This window comes from Topomyia yanbarensis, chromosome 2 (assembly GCF_030247195.1).
Source record: "Topomyia yanbarensis strain Yona2022 chromosome 2, ASM3024719v1, whole genome shotgun sequence".
In the NCBI taxonomy this organism is placed as follows: Eukaryota; Metazoa; Arthropoda; class Insecta; order Diptera; family Culicidae; genus Topomyia; species Topomyia yanbarensis.
The window spans coordinates 379,343,149-379,361,351 of record NC_080671.1 but is presented as its reverse complement, the minus strand read 5'-3'; the positions used below and the strand labels follow the sequence as shown (position 1 = coordinate 379,361,351).

The window sequence follows — 18,203 nt, the reverse complement described above, 5'->3', positions numbered from 1 at the left end:
GCACTTATTCGCAGCCCTTTCTATTTGTTCGTTTGTTTGTTTGGGGCTTTAACCTTGAAGGTCATTCGCCCATTCGCCCATTCGCCCCTTTCTTTTGCCGCGAGATTTTCACAATCAGCTCCAAACCTTGTTTGATATATTCTTCATTTCAATCGTTTAGTTCCCAGATTTCCACTTGTGGTTTATAATTTTCTGCATACTTTAGACCGTTTAGATCCTTTGCGTACTGGAGACATTTAGCTCCGAACTTCCACACGGTCTGTTCATTGGCTCCTGTTTTCTAGGCTTCACATACCCTCGTTAACGTTTCCGTCAGTTTGTCCGCACGGAACGCCGTTGTTTATGCGAAGAAGTTCGTTTAATAGTTCCTTGTTCAAGTCTGGAAGTGGAAGGCTTTTCGCCAGATCTCGTCCGTCCAAATGCCGTGGAGTTCCGATGGCTTCCCATACGTTTTTGCGAAATGTGCTAACGGTACCTTATTGTCCAGCTTGACTGCCAGCTCCACCAAAAGTTCCTGTAGGGTTGATCCTCTTGGGATGGTTTGTCTCCCACATTTCCGCGCCCAAGCATTGAAATCTTCTCCGATGATAGCCGACCTTCGTCCAATCAGCTTGTCGGTCAGTTTGTTAAGCATCAGGTCGTACTGCTTCATTGTCTACCTTGGCGATGCGTAACAACTAACAACGAAAACATTGTTGATTATAGTAATCACGAAGCGATGGAGTGAGCGTTCAGTTCTTGGATGGGAAATCTGGCCATGGCCATGATCACAACATCAATTTGATTTGTTGACCTGTAATTGCTTCTTTGTATACAGGACATTTGAAGCCTCCCGTCATATGGACGTTTTCATCGACCCCGTTACAGATCATGGACTTTGACTGAACCATACAATCCCCGGTAATGTGTCCTTTTACGCCTTTTAGGACCCTTCGCCTGATTACCTGAAGCACAGGCACTTGAAACACCTTTTTATTTGTTTAGTGGTTCTTGAGATAAATCTTAATCATCCGACTCGTATGTTGCCGATCACCATAAGGTTTAGGCTGGCGACAGGAGTATCACTGCTCTCTGAGTGCCATCATTCGTCTTCCTCAACGTGATTAACATCGGGTCTCTTTCGGGGGTACATTGCTCCATTAGTGCGTACTTCACTTTACATTCTATTGTGATCTCGTCCAGATCCCTGCATCCGACCACCGCTTCCAGAGTTGAAGCTTCTTCTCCTCCCACTTCTGCCACTGCCGGAGTTCCCACTTCTGCCACTGCCGGAGTCCCCGATAGATCAAGCTCTTCATAAATATATCTTTGTAAAGCTCGAATGGCTTCTAGATAGATCTTTGTAAAGCTCGAATGGCTGGTTGCACCAGCCTAGCAACAGCGTTCAACGGACACCGAGTCACCGAACAATACTTGGTGCAGAACCCCAACCGAAAAAGTTTGAAGGGCAGGATTCAAGGCCGACACAAAAAAACTGAGCAGCGCCCAACCTTCAACGAAATGGTCACGTCGAACTCGATGGCCATCATTCCGGTTGGGTGCCGTGCAAATACCGTCATCCATGCTACTCGATGCGCATTGATCTATAGCGTAATGGAGCAAAGCTAGAGCAATACGAGACCCAAGTTTAAGAAATGCACTTACAACCAAGGGTGCCTCGAAATCACCTGTGCAGACAAGGATACAGCTAAGTGTCTACAGGATGCCACAGCTGCCATCAAATCCTGGCAGGGAGCTTCACTGGAAGCCGTCGAAGCGCCACAAATTCCGAAACAAGCGCTGAACATCGGGTATATCCTCCTCCTAGTGCAGAATCACATCCACAATTTCTGCACAGAACGTTGGAGGGTCATGAAGTGAAGCAAGGTTTTCAAAACGATAGAGCTCCTGTTGGCGGTAGATAAGACTTCAGCGAAACTGATAACCTCCCAACACAACTAGCGAAAGGTTGTCGCCGCACGTGGAAGTTCTAGGAAAGCATGGATTGAAAAGGTCTCTATGGGTGACCCAACGCAGAGCGCTTCACGACAGACTTCTAATCACATCAAGCCTCCCGTAGTGGTAACAAATGTGTTGGTGACAGCCTAAGCAAGGACTAAAACAAATACTGGGTCAAAGAAGGCCACTGGAACGTCCAGCAACACACAACCTGCGACTAGCCGTCGGTAAAATATAAAAGAACGTAGTATTGGCTGCATCCAAGTGAACCTTGATCATGCGAAAGGTGCCACAAGCGTCCTTACCCGGAGGTTTAACAAAGAGCGCCTATACTTCACTCTTATACAGGAGTCATGGGAAAATATACATAAAATCTTTGGTTTAAATTTTTTAGCTCACAAGTTAGTATATTCTAAGGAGCAATCAAGCTCTCTTAAATTATAGGATTCTTTTAACGAGACGCTGTTGCAATAACAGTGCAGGAACCGACGACTAGGGGCTAGCAGGAAATTGTGATCGCATTTTCCTTTGGCGGCGTACTGGACGAGGACTGACTGTCGGACTTCGACCCGCGTGACGCTAGGAATTTGAATCGGAAACACCGACAAACGAACTTACCAACCTCTTCGTTAGACTACCGTAACGGCGGACCTTGACGTAGTAAGGAAAGAGTCCACGGTCGGAAGTCTATCCAGAGCCATAGCGTGCGGTTGGCCCCCTCTAAGGGCGCCAACCTTAGGAGGGCGCTGAAATACTGATCTAAAGGGCGAACACGAAATTATTGCGACACCGAAAATGTCATGCCAATTTTCTTATAATGTTTAAAATCAAACCAAAATTTTAGGGTAGTTTTATACATATATTTACTTCAAAAATCAAAAGAAAAGTTAATCGATGGAGCCTTGAGTGTAAAATTGAACGCATTTTCACTTGATGCCCTCCATCAAAGTCTTTACAGTGTCATCCGGTACCAGTTTCTCAGTTTTTTTTCCATTTTCTTAACATGTCCTTCTTGTCTTTGACTGTCTTCTTGCTCTTCCGAAGCTCCCGCTTCATCATTGCCCAGTACTGCTCCACCGGGCGCAGCTCCGGACAGTTTGGCGGATTCATGTCCTTTGGAACAAAATGGACAGAATTGGTCTCATACCACTCCAGGACACTTTTAGAATAGTGGCGTGATGCCAAATCTGGCCAAAATAGCGGAGCTTCGTCGTGCTGCTGCAAGAACGGCAAAAGGCACTCAGATTTGTAGATCTCGCCATTTACTGTGCCCTTTGTCACGAAAGGCTCACTCCTCAGTCCGCAAGAGCAGATGGCCTGCCAAATGAGATATTTGAAGGCGAACTTCGACATTTTCTTCTTGTTAAATTTGTCGTCCACATAGAACTTGCTCTTGCCGGTGAAAAACTTCAACCCCAGAATTTGCTTAAAATCGGCTTTCATATACGTTTCATCGTCCATCACACAGCAGCCATATTTTGTCAGCATCTTCTCGTAGAGCTTCCGTGCCCGAGTTTTAGCCGTCGATTGTTGCTGCTCATCGCGGTTTGGGAAGTTCTGTACCTTGTATGTATGTAGTCCAGCTCTCTTCTTTGCATTCTGGACGTAGCTCTGCGACATGTCGATCTTTTTAGCCAAATCACGGCTTGAGACGTGGGGATTTGCTTTAATCATCCGCTTCACCTTTCCCTCCGTCTTTTTGTTCTCCGGTCCCGATTTTCTTCCAGCTCCTTTGCCGTGGTCCAACGTCAACCGCTCCTGAAACCGCTTCAACACTCTGGATACGGTTGAATGGTGAATGTTCAACATTTTTCCCAACTGCCGGTGCGACAGGTCAGGAAATTCCAGGTGTTTGGAAAAAATTTGTTCTCTCGACTCGCGTTGGTTCACTTCCATTTTCGTTGAATCGAAAAACACGACTTCGAGTTTGACAGCATGTAAACAATACATATCAATGAGAAAGTGTGCAAAATTTGGTTGATTTTTACCCAATGGTAAAAAAGTTATGCCCTGTTGAATGTGTCGCAATAATTTCGTATTCGCCCTTTACTTTATCTAATAAGTGAGGATAAATGTTCAAATAAGACAAACTAAATTTTTGATCGGCAATCAAACTGAAAAAGAAAGCCGATGGGCGCACAACTGAGACTCCATCATAGAAGCCAAAAGATTACCCTATGGTCCTGTCAGTATCATCTAGATTTATTCATAATATATGGTTCTGTTCTAAAAAGAAAGGTGGATTTAAGAATAAACAACGAAAGTGCTCGAGTTGAACAACACGAAAATTTAAAATGCACAGACTTAAAATTTAAAAAAAAAGAAAATATTGCAAACTTTATCGCTTGTTTACTCAGGTTCATAGAAATACAATGTGATAGATTTAGGGTCATGTGTAATGAAGCGGCCCCTCTCCTTAAAGCTGTAGCAAAAAGTGTGCAGTAAGCTAGATCAATTGTAATCGAGAAGACAACCCTACGACGTACCGTGAGAATTGAAGCCTTATCTTGACTTAAGTTAAGTAATTTAACCCTGTGAAAAAGTATTTCTACCGAAACTATATTTTGCGTATACCCGATCAATTCATTCGAAAATCTGGAGTCTGTCTGTATGAACCCCAGCTCAAAAGCGACAACCGATTGAGCTGGAGTTCATACAAAATCCATTCAGGATTACGATTTCTGAATGTTTTGACCGAGTAGCACCAGCAACCAACAAGTTATGTAAACAATGTGCCTTGCTGTCATCATACATATGCAACATGTCGGAATGAAAATTTTGAGCATCGTATCACCTACAGACTCGCACATTGGGTCATAGCTTCCTATAAATGATTTATAATAACAAACATACTAGTGAAGTTTCCGATTGAATACATATTACACATTTCCAAAAGAACAATAAATTATCAATAACAGTCACACCAACCCCATTTATCCACTCAAAGCAGCTCTTAACCAATAACCAACACTGGTTAGCGAACTGAAGTTGTTGGATAAATTCAAGTTCAACCCACTGTACACCGGCATACCATGTGTGGGAACGCCGGTAAATGGCTGTAGTGAAAATTGTAAACTATCCGATGAGGGGGCGCCTCCGACACTCGTTGCGAGGGAAAGACCATATGTCATCGTTTTGAGAATGATTTATGCCGGTTCATGTACGGTACTAAATCTACGAGATTTATGCAACTAGCGCGCCTATTAGTGGGAGTAGTGTTCTGCGTTTTCCATTTCCACATTTTATTCAATTTTCAAATCGGTTTTTTTGCACACTCGAGCGGGTCGGGATGCACGACGCGACTTATTAAAAATGGTTCGCGTAGGTACATAGTGTACTTTGTTTCCTAGCTGTTTTATTATTACTCCTCTCCCAAATCGAAAGATTGATATTGTTGGAAATTCGTCTATGAATTCAAATATTTATATTATTTATTGTACTTTACAGTTATACATTATTTTCCCTAGTATTGTTTGCCTTAATGAAAGCGAGGTGTATTATGCAGTTTTCCATATTTTCGAGATTTTATAATTTGAGTTGAGTAGTTTTCTAGTGATGGTATTCACAAATAGAAAAATGTATCTTCAATGTCCCCGCGAAATAATAGAAGCTTTGTACTCACTTTCCCTCAGTGGGTTGTAGCAGTTAGTTGCTTGCCTAAGTCTCAAACCAATAACTTTTTTAGTTAAAAAACTTTCCATAACGAACAAACCAGCATATTCGAGTTAGGAAAAAAACAGCGATCGTTATCCACCGCACTGGTTGAATACCGAAACCAGTAGTTTCCTTTTTTCAATTTTCATTACATCCCTGTCAGCAACAGGGTTTCTCGACAATCGACAAACTTGCCCTTTCGGAGACTGGATGATGGAAATGCCCGGTGACACTGTCATTCACCGTACAAAGCTGAAAATTATCTGTCGAATGTGACAAACCCAGGAAGTAACAGTTTAGTCCACATATGATTCGCATTGGTTGTAAAACCGAGCGTTCTGAAACAATTCGCCGCTTTTGTAATTATGAGAGCCTCCTTAAAGTTAACGGTAGTTAAAATTTAAATTTAATAACGTGAAGTACATCTGCGTGCTAGGGGTTTGACGTACCGTGCAAGGCCCCCAAACTCAAACCATTCACAGTATGTCTACTTGTTAAAACTTTATTCATTGAAACAGTACAAACAACTTCATCTTGGTCCGGTTTATAGTATGAATGTTAACTTCAGATGCATGCAGATGCAGAAAATTGCTGCGCTCACTGCACTATGAAATCTTTCAAAATATCCAGCAATTATATGGAAAATGTTCCTTAACTTCTGCTCCCATATCATCTGTTGGAAAATCATTCAATTTTGGCGTTAGCCTTCCAGCAGACGCTCTAGTACCCAAAGTGCGTGCCATTCAGAAAATTTGAAAACCAGCGCCTATTCATTCAGTGAGCCATTCACGCGACTTCAGTAGGGCCAATGTTGGGTGGATTGAATAAACGGCTTTTCAGCATGAATCAGCTAAAAGCTGTGGAGCTTTATTAATGAAATGCCCTATGAAACTTATACGCTACTTACATCGGTTCAATACGTAATCCTTCTTCTTCCCAACAATTGTGCAGGTAGAATACTATCCCGTTTAAAGCTACAATTTGGATCAAAATGTTAATTTTCAGGGCGAACAAATTCACGCCACGTTTGTCCTAACCTTAACTTGAACAATCCGACACCGTCCGTTCTGACCGACAGTATTCTTGTGCTACTATCACCTGTTAAGGAATATAATTCAGGGTAAGGATTAAAAGAATTCCTCTCCGACGTAGGTTCTACTTACGGGATTTAAATTTTTGCTTGTGATGTTCACGAATTCAATGGTCTATATTTTCAACTTCTAACAAATTTCATCTATATTTTTTCTTATATCTTCCTCTCATCTGTGCATGACGTCTATCTTTTTCTATCCTACCATTTCAAACGATCCTTTTTTCCTTTTTTTCTATCCTTCCATTTCAAACGGTCCTTCTTCCCTTTTCCTATCCTTCTATTTCAAATGGTCCTCACTACATCAAAATTGTCCTTCACCGACAGGTGGTCGACCGTGGAGTTGGAAGGGGTCAGCGGGACATACCGTAACACTCCCCGACCCGTAAGGCTGGTTAGCTATCTCTGGTTCAGCTTTACCTTCTGCTGTTCCCGGCTGAAGCCCCACCTTTTCTATGTCGATTCGCGCCAGCTTTGTCGATGCACCATTCCGTCGGGAGTCTGCATCACGGCATCGCGAACTCGCCCATCTCGGCCCACCACGACCTTGGCTACACGTCCTCGAATCCATCCGTTGCGTATCTTCTCCTCTACGATGATCACCGAATCTCCTACCTCGATCGGTTTCGTCTCCTCAAACCACTTGGTACGACGTGCGATGGTAGGAAGATATTCCCGCACCCACCGGCGCCAAAACTGATCTACCATTGTACGGCATAGATTCCAGTCGTTCCTGCAGGCTTGTCTTGGATCCGTAAGCGTCTTCGGAGTCTGCGTTACGCCGCTCGAGTTCATTAGAAGAAAGTGGTTCGGTGTTAGAGCCTCCTGTTGCACCGTCTCCAGAGGAATATATGTTAGCGGTCTCGAATTGACCACACTCTCAGCTTCCACTAGCAACGTTGCCAGCGTTTCTTCGTTCGGCGTTCGAGAAGACTCCATTGCAGCAAGAGCGGTTTTCACCGACCGCACTAGACGCTCCCAGGCGCCACCCATGTGAGGTGATCCAGGTGGGTTAAACACCCATTTCGTGTTCGCGTTGGTGAACGTTTCGGCAAGCTGGCGCTCGATTTTGCCCATCTCCTGCTTAAGTTCGTTGCTCGATCCCACGAAATTTGTGCCCCTGTCGCTGCGGATCTGCACAGGTGCTCCTCTGCGTCCGATGAAACGCCTGATCGCCATCTTGCAAGATTCCGTTGAAAGTGTGTGAGCGACTTCGAGATGGATTGCTCGTGTGGTCATACACGTGAACAGAGCTACCCATCGTTTTGCAATACTTCGGTTCACCCGCACGCCGATCGGCCCGAAATAGTCGATGCCTACGTAGGAAAACGGACGTACGTACGCCTGCAACCTGGCCACCGGGAGTGGAGCCATTCGGGGTGTCGCCAGACTTGGCTTCTTGACTTTACACAAGGCGCACTCTTTAGCCACCTTACGCACGAACGGGCGCAGCTGCGATATGTGGAAACGCTGTCTCACTTCGACAGTCACGACAGTCTCGCCATTGGCGTGAAGAAATCGTTGGTGGTACCATTCAACCAGCAGTCTAGTCACTGGATGGGCTTTCGGCAATATTACTGGAAACTTAGTGTCAAACGCGGCGACGGTCGCAGCAGATATCCTTCCATCAGAACGAATAACCTGCTTCGTCCAAGTACGGAGACAGTTTGTATATTTTGCTGGTTTTCTCCAGCCGCGCCTGTTGTCCTGGCTGCTTGTCCCGCATTACTGACAAAGTCGCCACCTCGTCCGGATACTGCTCACACTGCACCCAACGAAAGATTGTGGTTTCGGCTGTTGCTAATTCCTCTTGAGTGAGTGGTCCGTCCAGTCGAGTCTCTCGTTTTACCGTTCGCCATAGATTTTGTACGTAGCGATGAACATGTGCTACCGATCGATACAAATGCGTCAGTTTCGAGAATCGCTCCCACCTCACAAGTTGTGGCGGTACGATAACCTCCTTGTGCACCAAACACGACCTCAGCTCTTCATCGGTCGTCGCGCCGACTGAATCTGCATCTACGGTCCATTGATCTTCTGGCAAATATAAATCGTTGTCACCACGGAACCAACGGCCACCTGAGGACAAACACGGCCCTTTTCCCCACTTTGTCGCATCGTCGGCGACGTTCTTTCTCGATGATATCCAACGCCATTGCTTCGCCTCCGACTTGGACAAAATCTCACCTACTCGGCAAGCTACGAACTGGCGATATCTTCGATGATCTGAATTTATCCAAGCCAGCACCGTCTTAGAGTCACACCATAACACTGTCTTCTCGACTACGAGCGAGTGCCCAGTGAGGATGGTCTTCATCAAGCGTACTCCGATTACCGCTGCCATCAACTCCAACCGTGGGATGGAGTGTGCCTTCAGTGGAGCCACCTTGGATTTCCCACCGACTAACGCAACAGAAATCCCATCCGGAAATACCGCCCGAAAGTAAGCAACACACGCATAAGCTTCTTCGCTAGCATCCACGTAGATATGCAGTTGCAGCGACAAGATATCTTTCACCGAACGTTGCGGAAAGTAGCAACGCGGAATGCTAATCTGGTCCAGATGTTTGAACAAACTCGTCCACCGCATCCACTTCCCAAGTAACTCCTCCGGAATTAGTTGATCCCATGTCGTCTTCGCCCTCCACAGCTCCTGGATTAGTATCTTGCCGTGTATGAGGAAAAAACACAACAATCCTGCCGGATCGAATGGGCTCATCACTACTCGCAGTGCCTGGCGCTTAGTTGGATGCTCCGCACCCACCGCTAGCGTCGTTGTAAACGTGAAGACATCGTCGACCGGCTTCCAGTACATCCCAAGCACGCGTTCGGTTGAACTGTTCTTGTCCAGCTGGAGACACTTTTCTGTGACTGGGTCTCTCTCCCCGACCCGTGCGAGAACCTCGGTGGAATTTGAAAGCCAGTTCCGCAGATGGAATCCGCCGAGAGAGTGGACCAGTTTGACTTCATGTGCCAGCTTCACCGCTTCATCAACGTCGTCAGCGCTGTCCAAGTAGTCATCCACGTAGTGCTTCCGGATAATTGCGTCGGCTGCAACTGGATACTGTCTTGAATGCTCCTTAGCGTTCAAATTCTTCACGAATTGTGCCGAACACGGTGAACACGTTGCACCAAACGTTGTGACGTCCATCAAATACACATCGGGGGCTTGTGTAGGATCATCTCGCCAAAGCAGTCGTTGCGCATGTCGATCTTCTCGTCGAATCCGAATCTGGTGAAACATCTCCTTCAGATCCGCGCACAGAGCGACCCGTTTCTCCCGGAATCCGTATAGAACATTGAGCAACGTATTTAGCAGATCCGGCCCTTTCAACAGCATCGTGTTGAGTGCGACTCCATCCACTTTGGCCGCTGCATCGCAGAAGATACGAACCTTGGACGGCTTCTTGGGATTGATGACCACTCCTGAAGGTAAGTACCACGTACGCCGTGGATCTGAATCATCGAGCTCCTTCCGGGTCGCTTTGTGTATGTACCCTTTCGCTTGATATTCAGAAAGCTGTCTCCTCACACTTTCGCCGATGAGTAAATCCCTCTGCATACGCCTTTCCAAACACTGCAGTCGTCGAACCGCCATCTGGTAGCTGTCCGGAAACTCGAAGCTATCGTACTTCCAGAGAAGCCCAGTTTCGAATCGCTGTCCGACCCGCTTAGTAGTTTCCATCAGGATCCGATTTGCTCGTTGAGTTTCCGCGGACTCAGGATGGGCGACTTCCATTATACCCAGACTCTCGACTGAGAAAAACTTCTCCACGAGCTCATGTAGGGTCTGCTCGGCCTCCTGGCACTCGCATATGTGGAAACTATGAACGATATCCCCTGACTTGTCCTGGTTGGATCCGTAAACCGTCCATCCCAAACGTGATTTTGCTGCTATCGGCTCTCCCGGTCGGCCATCTCGTAGCTTGAGTGTCGATGTAACGTGAGCGTTGTCGTTTCCGATGAGGATGCGCGGTACCGCTTGATCGTAATCATCGATCGGTAGGCCCTTTAGGTACGGAAAGGTTTCTGCGAGTTCCGCGTACCGCAAGGATTGTCGTGGTAAGTCCAGCTTGCTTACGGTGCGCACGTCCGACAAAGAATGTTTGGATGCCCCTGACCGTCCTGCTATTTCCAATGCGACCCGTTGAGAATTATCTTCTGACCTCTTCACGTTCGCCGTCCACTGCAAGCACAATTGTTGCGGATCTCCTACAACCCCAAGGTCCTTTACCAACTCTTCGTCAATCAGCGTTCTCTCCGAGCCGTCGTCCAAGAAAGCATACACGGACACAGATCGATTGTTCCCATACAAAGTCACTGGAATAATACGAAAAAGCGTAGTCTTCCCAGCGGAATGATGGTTGGTGACAGCTTTGGAACTACTTGTCTTAGCTTCACTCGATTCTTGCCTGGACCCATTCTTCGCCGAATTTCCGTCGTTCCCAAACTTCTTACAGCCATTTCCTGGCGTCTTTCCGTTTTCCCTGGCCTGCTGGGCTTCATTTGTGTCCCGTTTGGAGTGCAGCAAAGGGTGGTGACGCCGTTGACATCCGTCGATATCGCATTGCTTGCGATTCTTGCAGGGGCGCCTTCCGTGTGCTCCAAGACAGCGCCGACACAAGCCGAGTTTCTGTATTGTCTCCCAGCGTTCATCGACCGTTTTCTTGTCGAACTCTGAGCAGTCTTTTACCCGATGCCCCGAGTTTTTGCAAATGAAACACGCTGGGCTTGATGGGCGCATCGTAACGCCAGATGCTTCTTTGTTCGTCGCCATCAAAGAAGAATCCTCCATTGAGTGAGTTCCGCAGAAGTTTTTGTCCTTTTCGTTCTTCTCCTTCACTATTCGCTGCTGCTGTACAGGTTGCGGCCTAGGATCGTAGTTCACGGTCACGTTGGATGCCGCTCGCACGAGCGTCTGCATATACTGCGAGAAAGAACGCAGGTTCACTTCCCCGCAGCGCTGCTTGTATAGCGACCAGTCCAGTTTCATATGTGCTGGAAGCTTCTCTACCAACTCGAACAGTAGCATCGGATTGTTGAGATGCGCTTCATGCCTCCCGGCTTCCAGATGATCACAAAAATTCTGCACCGCCATACCGAAACCGATTAGCGTATCTAGTCTTTCCTGTTTTGGCGCAGGTACCCCTCGGATCCTCTGCAACAACGCATGGATCAACAATTCCGGTCTACCATAAAGTGTCTCCAGCGTAGCTAAAACATTTGGGACGCTCGCCGGTAGCAACAGTCGACTCCGCACCGATTCAAGTGCGTGCCCCTTCAAACACCGTTGCAACCTCGCCAAATTTTCCTCGTTCGAAAACCCGCACGTCTGAGTAGAGTTAACGTACGAGCTAATGAATAGCGGCCTGTCCTCCGGATTACCAGAAAAGATTGGCAACTCCTTGTTCATCACGTGTCTTGCCGCCAATTGTCGCGGTGTCGGTCCCCAATACGCCTGCTCGTCATGCAACGGAGGTTGCTGCGCACCAGCCTGGAACTCCGCAACCGTGGTTGCTCCTGCGGTCCCAATTGGATTCCTGGTGGCACCGTCTGCCTTCTCGAAAACCTTTGCTCAGTGGGGATCACAGACGGTAACGGTTGGCCGGCGTACGACTGGGAATACTCTCCTCCCAGTAATTCTTCCACTGTCACTGGACCTCTAATTGGGCCTGCACTATCTCTATTCACTGCGGTCGATTGCGCGGCGATTGCAAAATTTTGATTACCAACTCGCGGAATGACAAACGAATTGCCTGCTGGAGGAGGCTGGGTGAGAGGAAAGGGATAGTTTTGGAAAGCATGCTGCTTGGGGATTACATTTGCGATGCCTTTGCTAGGCCCGGCGAGCGCGGAGGTAACCGAGAAAATGTTAGCCTGACCTCTACCACCTATTGGCGCTGTTGTGCTTTCGGCTCGACCGATAATACCCCCTAACATTGGCTCAAACCCTGACTGCCCTAACGAAATACCTGCCAACGCTGCTTCTAGAATACCCTCGTTAATGCTAGTTGGTTGCTGCATGCCGTCCTGCCTAGCTTGTATTCCAGTTGCGGTCGTCGCGTTACTCGTACCAATAGCTGGAGCCTTCTCCGTCGGGACAACCAACGTCGAATGGGCGACCTTCCACTGCTGTACCTTGCTGAAGGAACTCTGCACTGAGGCGACACTCCGGTTGTCTTCATCGCCTTCCCCACCTAGGTCAATCACCTCTCTCAAACGGAATGACTCGTTCATTACCGCCTGCTCTAGGTGCAATTGCCTCCGCTCAAACTCTGCTTCCTTTTTCTGCTTCTCTTGCTCCATCTTCCGCTCGTGCTCCCGGCGCTCCAACTCTATACGCTTCATCGCCAAAGCCTTTTGGGCCTCAAGTCTCTCGAGCTGTAGGCGAGCCCTTATTGCTCCAGCACTACAGGTTGAAGTGCTCGTTCCTGCTTTGCTGTTAGCCTTGCTTCCGGGTGCATCAATCACCGGAATCTGTGCCGACGGTCTCTGACAGTTTGGGCATGTAAACGGTCGGTCTGTCGCATCAATGCTGTCGTTCACACCCACACAGGTAAAATGCCACCACGAATCGCAGTGACAACAGCTTACCATGCGATCCGTGTCAGGTTCATTACACTGGTTACAGTGTGTTTCCACGGCGGGGGCACTTCCTGTACAATTCGGCATTGCTTCGTGGTTATCTTGGACGATCTTTTAGATTGTTGGGTGGATTGAATAAACGGCTTTTCAGCATGAATCAGCTAAAAGCTGTGGAGCTTTATTAATGAAATGCCCTATGAAACTTATACGCTACTTACATCGGTTCAATACGTAATCCTTCTTCTTCCCAACAATTACGGCTAGATTACAGGGCAATACGCAAGTCACGTATCACCTAACCTCAATCGTGCACAATTCGAACGGTTGAGTGCGTTTCTTGGCCTTCCGGCACGGAAATAAATGTTTACTTGTGATGTTCACGAATTCAATGGTCTATATTTTCAACTTCTAACAAATTTCATCTATATTTTTTCTTATATCTTCCTCTCATCTGTGCATGACGTCTATCTTTTTCTATCCTACCATTTCAAACGATCCTTTTTTCCTTTTTTTCTATCCTTCCATTTCAAACGGTCCTTCTTCCCTTTTCCTATCCTTCTATTTCAAATGGTCCTCACTACATCAAAATTGTCCTTCACCGACAGGTGGTCGACCGTGGAGTTGGAAGGGGTCAGCGGGACATACCGTAACAGCCAAACATAATGCTTTTTGACAGTGTATAGCTTCTGAACGGGTGCTCATGGGTTTTACCTTCTAGTCTAGTGATCAAAAATAGAGAACCGTCCAACTAGTTGAAGTCTCACATACAGCACCCGAGCAAAGTCTGACAACCAATTCAAAACTAAACTGGATGTTGTGAAAAATAATTCTGCTATCAGTGAGAGTTGTGAAAACTAATTCTGCTATCAGTGAGAATAAATTGAAAGCTCAATGGAATGTGGAAATTTTTTTGATAACAAAAAATATATAAAGAATATTAACATAGAAAATTCTTCTAAGAAACAAAGATAGCAAAATAAGATCAAAATTAGATGTCATATTTAAAAATTCTAAAACCGATAGCCAAATAAGATTTCAATTTGATGTTATTATCAAAATATGAATTCTACTTGTTGTAATTTTGATGTTCGACTTTGCTCGGGTTGTTTTGCAGGATGCACGTTAATGCGACCGAGGTGAAATACGGAATTCCTACACTAAAAAAATCCAAACGTTAATTCTATTTGCTTCAAACCACTTAAAATCCATATGAAAAAGAAATGCTAATGTTATCACGCGCACACATACCCAGGTATGGGAAAATTCACTCATTCGTTTGGTTGCACCTGATAACCATTCATCCTTGGTTCAGCCACTCACAATCAGCATAGTGAGCGTGAAACGACGAATCGTGAGAGACTGCGATGAATCTTCTCTACATCACCATGTTTCTACAATTCGATCAATGAATGAACACTCACTGGTTGTGAGCGATTTAATCTATTTTAGAAATGAGCTGAACGTCTGCAGAATAGGGAGGAATTGAATCATGAATGAGTCAAACTGCATTCATTCATCGAATGCACTCTATGATTCATTCCAATCAGTTCAGCATAAATCAATTTTTTCTTTTGCTCTTCTCATCCTTTTTTCAGTATGCCATCGGGCAAAAAAGTGTTGCTATTTGTAATAATACTGAGAAACAGCATGTAGTTACCACTTTAAGATTTATTGCTCGATCGAGGCAAGCCCTGACTTCGATAGACTATTCATTTTCAATTCAACACTTGTCAGAACAGGATCATATTTTTAATTGTGCAGGATTTGAAGGATTTTTGGCAAGTTTTTCTACTGCTGGAGGAAGCTGAGGTTTCATGGTCACAGTGTCCCGTCAAAAGCAAGATACACCTGCAAATTTTGATGCATAGTAGCGAACGTCCAGGAGGTCTTCGAAAGAAGTTGCAAAAAACCTGGGAATATATTTTCCAATACCGGTAATCGCGTATCTTGGTAATAACTCGCTTTCCTTCTATTTTACAGAATAGCTTGAATCACATCCGGAATTCTTAGAGTATATATTTTCCTATCAATTCATTTGAAGTATTCTCCTCTACATGGTCTGAACAGTATCCTTCTGAACTTTCTCTTTCTACCACAGAAAGCAGCAAAAAAATAAATCCATAGATACGGTCTCGAAAGGATAAGCGGAAAATACACATCGATATGCAAGTTTTTGGATGACCGCAGGCGAATTTTGAAAGATTGTAAACTTCCTCAAAACGTCAATGAAGTATGCGCCTGGCTAAAACATGTTTTATCTGATCATCTTCAATGACGATAAAATACCGTTAAACTTTACTTTGGAAGTTTTCCTTACAAAAAATCACAAGCGCGTTGGAATATCCATGCAGTTGTTCCGGAACGTCAAACAATAAACGTCTAGATACTCCAAATGTTTGCTGTGGCTCTGTCAGACCTCGTAACGTCTATCAAACGAAGTGTAAAAAAGACTGATACCCATGAGGCCGGCACACACTTTGTGTTTAATGGGATTGCACGTTCTTGACACGCTCTATACTGGTACAATTAAGATGCATTCGTTTCACTTACAACTAGTGTTTCGGATTTCTCGTCAGCATGCCATCGGCCTTACTTGACCATGCAGGACGACTGTACTTGGTATTCAATTTTAATTTGTCCCAAAGTGCAATGGTTACATGACAGGATTGATTACAGTGGAATCGACGAATCGTTCTTGGTATGGTTCCAAAGTCTACAAAGGTATCGTAAATGTATTTGAATGAGCCACTCAAAGGCCTTAGAAGAAGCAGATTGAAATGCATATAGCCAGTGAAGTTGCGTGGTCTTCTGGGGCCCTTGGTAGACTCCCAATTTTGCTGCCTTTGGTAATTGAGTGTGCTCCTTGAATTAACACACTTATCCCGACTTATTTCAAACCTTTTCCTTATTTTTTCATAAAATGCCGAGAAGTAGATATGGTTTATTGGGCAATGAAAGGCATATTATCTAAGATCATTTTTATATAAATATGTATATATTTCAGTGTAATTCGTAGAATACAGTCCAACGTACGTAAAGCAAACAAACAAAAATAACTCAATCTTGGCTTAAAATGTATTGTCGGTACTCAAACTTTCGGAAACTTTCTCCAATAAATCAGAATTGAGTTTGAGGACAAGCAAATCCTCCACTGATTTCTCAGTCAGTCGCATTCGATGATCTGTGAGAATTAGTTTAAGACCACTGAAGGCCCTCTCGACAGAAACCTGAGTAGAAGGTGCCGCCAAAATTACCATCGCCAAACGGTAAAGAATAGGAGACGTAATCTTCCGTGATTCCCAGTACGTAAGTATGTTGAATTGAGTGCTTGTCTTAGATCCATCTGCAAGTTGAATTATTGGCACTTTTTCTTGTAATTCCAGCTCTTTAATCTGAGAGAGAACTGATTCATCTATGGAATGTGATACTCCCATCGGAATGTCGTCTTCTTCGAAAAAGGCAGAAAGGTACAAATCCAAGTCGTCTTGTGGCTCACTAGCAGATGTAGATGGAGCAGGCTCAGTTGCCACCCCTTCAATTTCATCAAGCCGATGATATAGCTGGAGCAGAAATTTCTGCAAGTTTTATAGAAAAACAGTTTAACGAAATAATTCGCCCAGATTTAAAGTTGTCATTAAATGACGTAGTGAGATTTATTACCTCCATATTTCATTTACTAGCTTCAGGTTACGTGCAATTACAATTTGTAACGTAATTCTTACCTGGATCTTATCTTTATCCTCTGTTGAGATGCGCTTGGAACCTAAAAAATTGAATCTTGGATCCAAATACAAGCACGCTTTGAACTGCAAAGAACTGGTAAGTTTGTTTGCTCGAGTTTTAAATGCATTCAACAGCCGTTTTGCGAGAATGTTTGATTTCAATTTATCCAATTGTGATTGGCACTGCAACCAATATACGTAGAAGTCTGACAGCGGACAATGCCTTTTCTGCAGCTTAAGTGTAAGAATGAAAGCTGGTTCTAAAGCCTCACAAATGTTTTCAATAAACGACCAATGTTGAGTGAAGTCTACAAAAAAATTAACTATGTATAAGACATACACTTCATATTTTTAATTGTATATACAAAACCAAAGAAATTGTGTAATACAAATATACAGAACGTTGAAAAATAATCACAAAAAGTTATATGAACGTTGATCACAAATAAATTAAATATTACACATTAGTTTAGTACCTGTTTCAGGATAGCTAGTTTTCAACAAATTGAAAAACTGGCGTTGTTTAAGGAGTGATGTCATCATGAGAAATTTTCCGTTCCACCTCGTGTCGTTGGCGATAGGAGGTAGATGAGCATCGTGTGTTCTAAAAGTGTGGTGATATTCACGATGCCGTAGTTTCACCACCATTTTTTGGATCTTAGCGATGCGTTCTTTGTAGGGTTTTAATATGTCCCATACAGCTAACTGAGCTGTATGAGCAGCGCATCTTGTACTGTCAAGAATTTCCTCGATTTTACAAAAAGTGTCCTCGTCATCTAGTGTTATCAAATGTACATCCCCTTGTTTGCCATCAGAGAAATCATCTCCTTCCAATAAGTCATCTGATCCGATGCTATGTTCATCTGTAGATAATTCGTCGTCACTGGTAATATCGCATGTATCATCAGGTAACTCAAAAATGCGACGCACTTCTTCATTAGCCACGAGCAAGTTGATTGATGGGCTTTTTTCTAGGGCTGATTTCTCTAACATTTCTTTCAACAATTTCACGGTCGCCACCATATTACTCCCATTGTCGTGGGCAATGGAGTACACCTGCTTCATGTCAACACCATATTCCTTCATAACGTGCATTATTACGTCTTTCAGGTTTTCTTTTGTTTGTCGGCAGTGCATTTCTTGAACAGCTTAAATAATTAATAGAATTTAGACCATTAGTTTATGTTACGCGGCATTGAATGAACGGTATTTTA

The 18,203-nt window shown here is 44.7% G+C and overlaps 1 protein-coding gene across 1 annotated transcript; it reads right to left on the bottom strand.

The window, feature by feature from the left end:
* Window positions 1-7,135: 7,135 nt before the first annotated feature.
* Window positions 7,136-13,354, bottom strand: LOC131680787 (uncharacterized). The gene is made up of 3 exons (XM_058961497.1): window positions 12,416-13,354; window positions 8,324-12,251; window positions 7,136-8,235 (listed from the first exon to the last, which is right to left on the bottom strand). The coding sequence occupies exons 1-3, from the start codon at window positions 13,352-13,354 to the stop codon at window positions 7,136-7,138; spliced, it is 5,967 nt and encodes a 1,988-aa protein (XP_058817480.1).
* Window positions 13,355-18,203: the final 4,849 nt, after the last annotated feature.

Excerpts from the sequence above, each read along its gene's own strand:
- LOC131680787 (XM_058961497.1), bottom strand. The coding sequence starts at position 13,354 with ATGCCGAATTGTACAGGAAGTGCCCCCGCCGTGGAAACACACTGTAAC. Across the intron at positions 12,252-12,415 it reads ATTCGTTTGTCATTCCGCGA|GTTTTCGAGAAGGCAGACGG; the intron begins GTTGGTAATCAA and ends CACTGAGCAAAG. Across the intron at positions 8,236-8,323 it reads TCCGTACTTGGACGAAGCAG|TGACTAGACTGCTGGTTGAA; the intron begins GTTATTCGTTCT and ends AAGCCCATCCAG.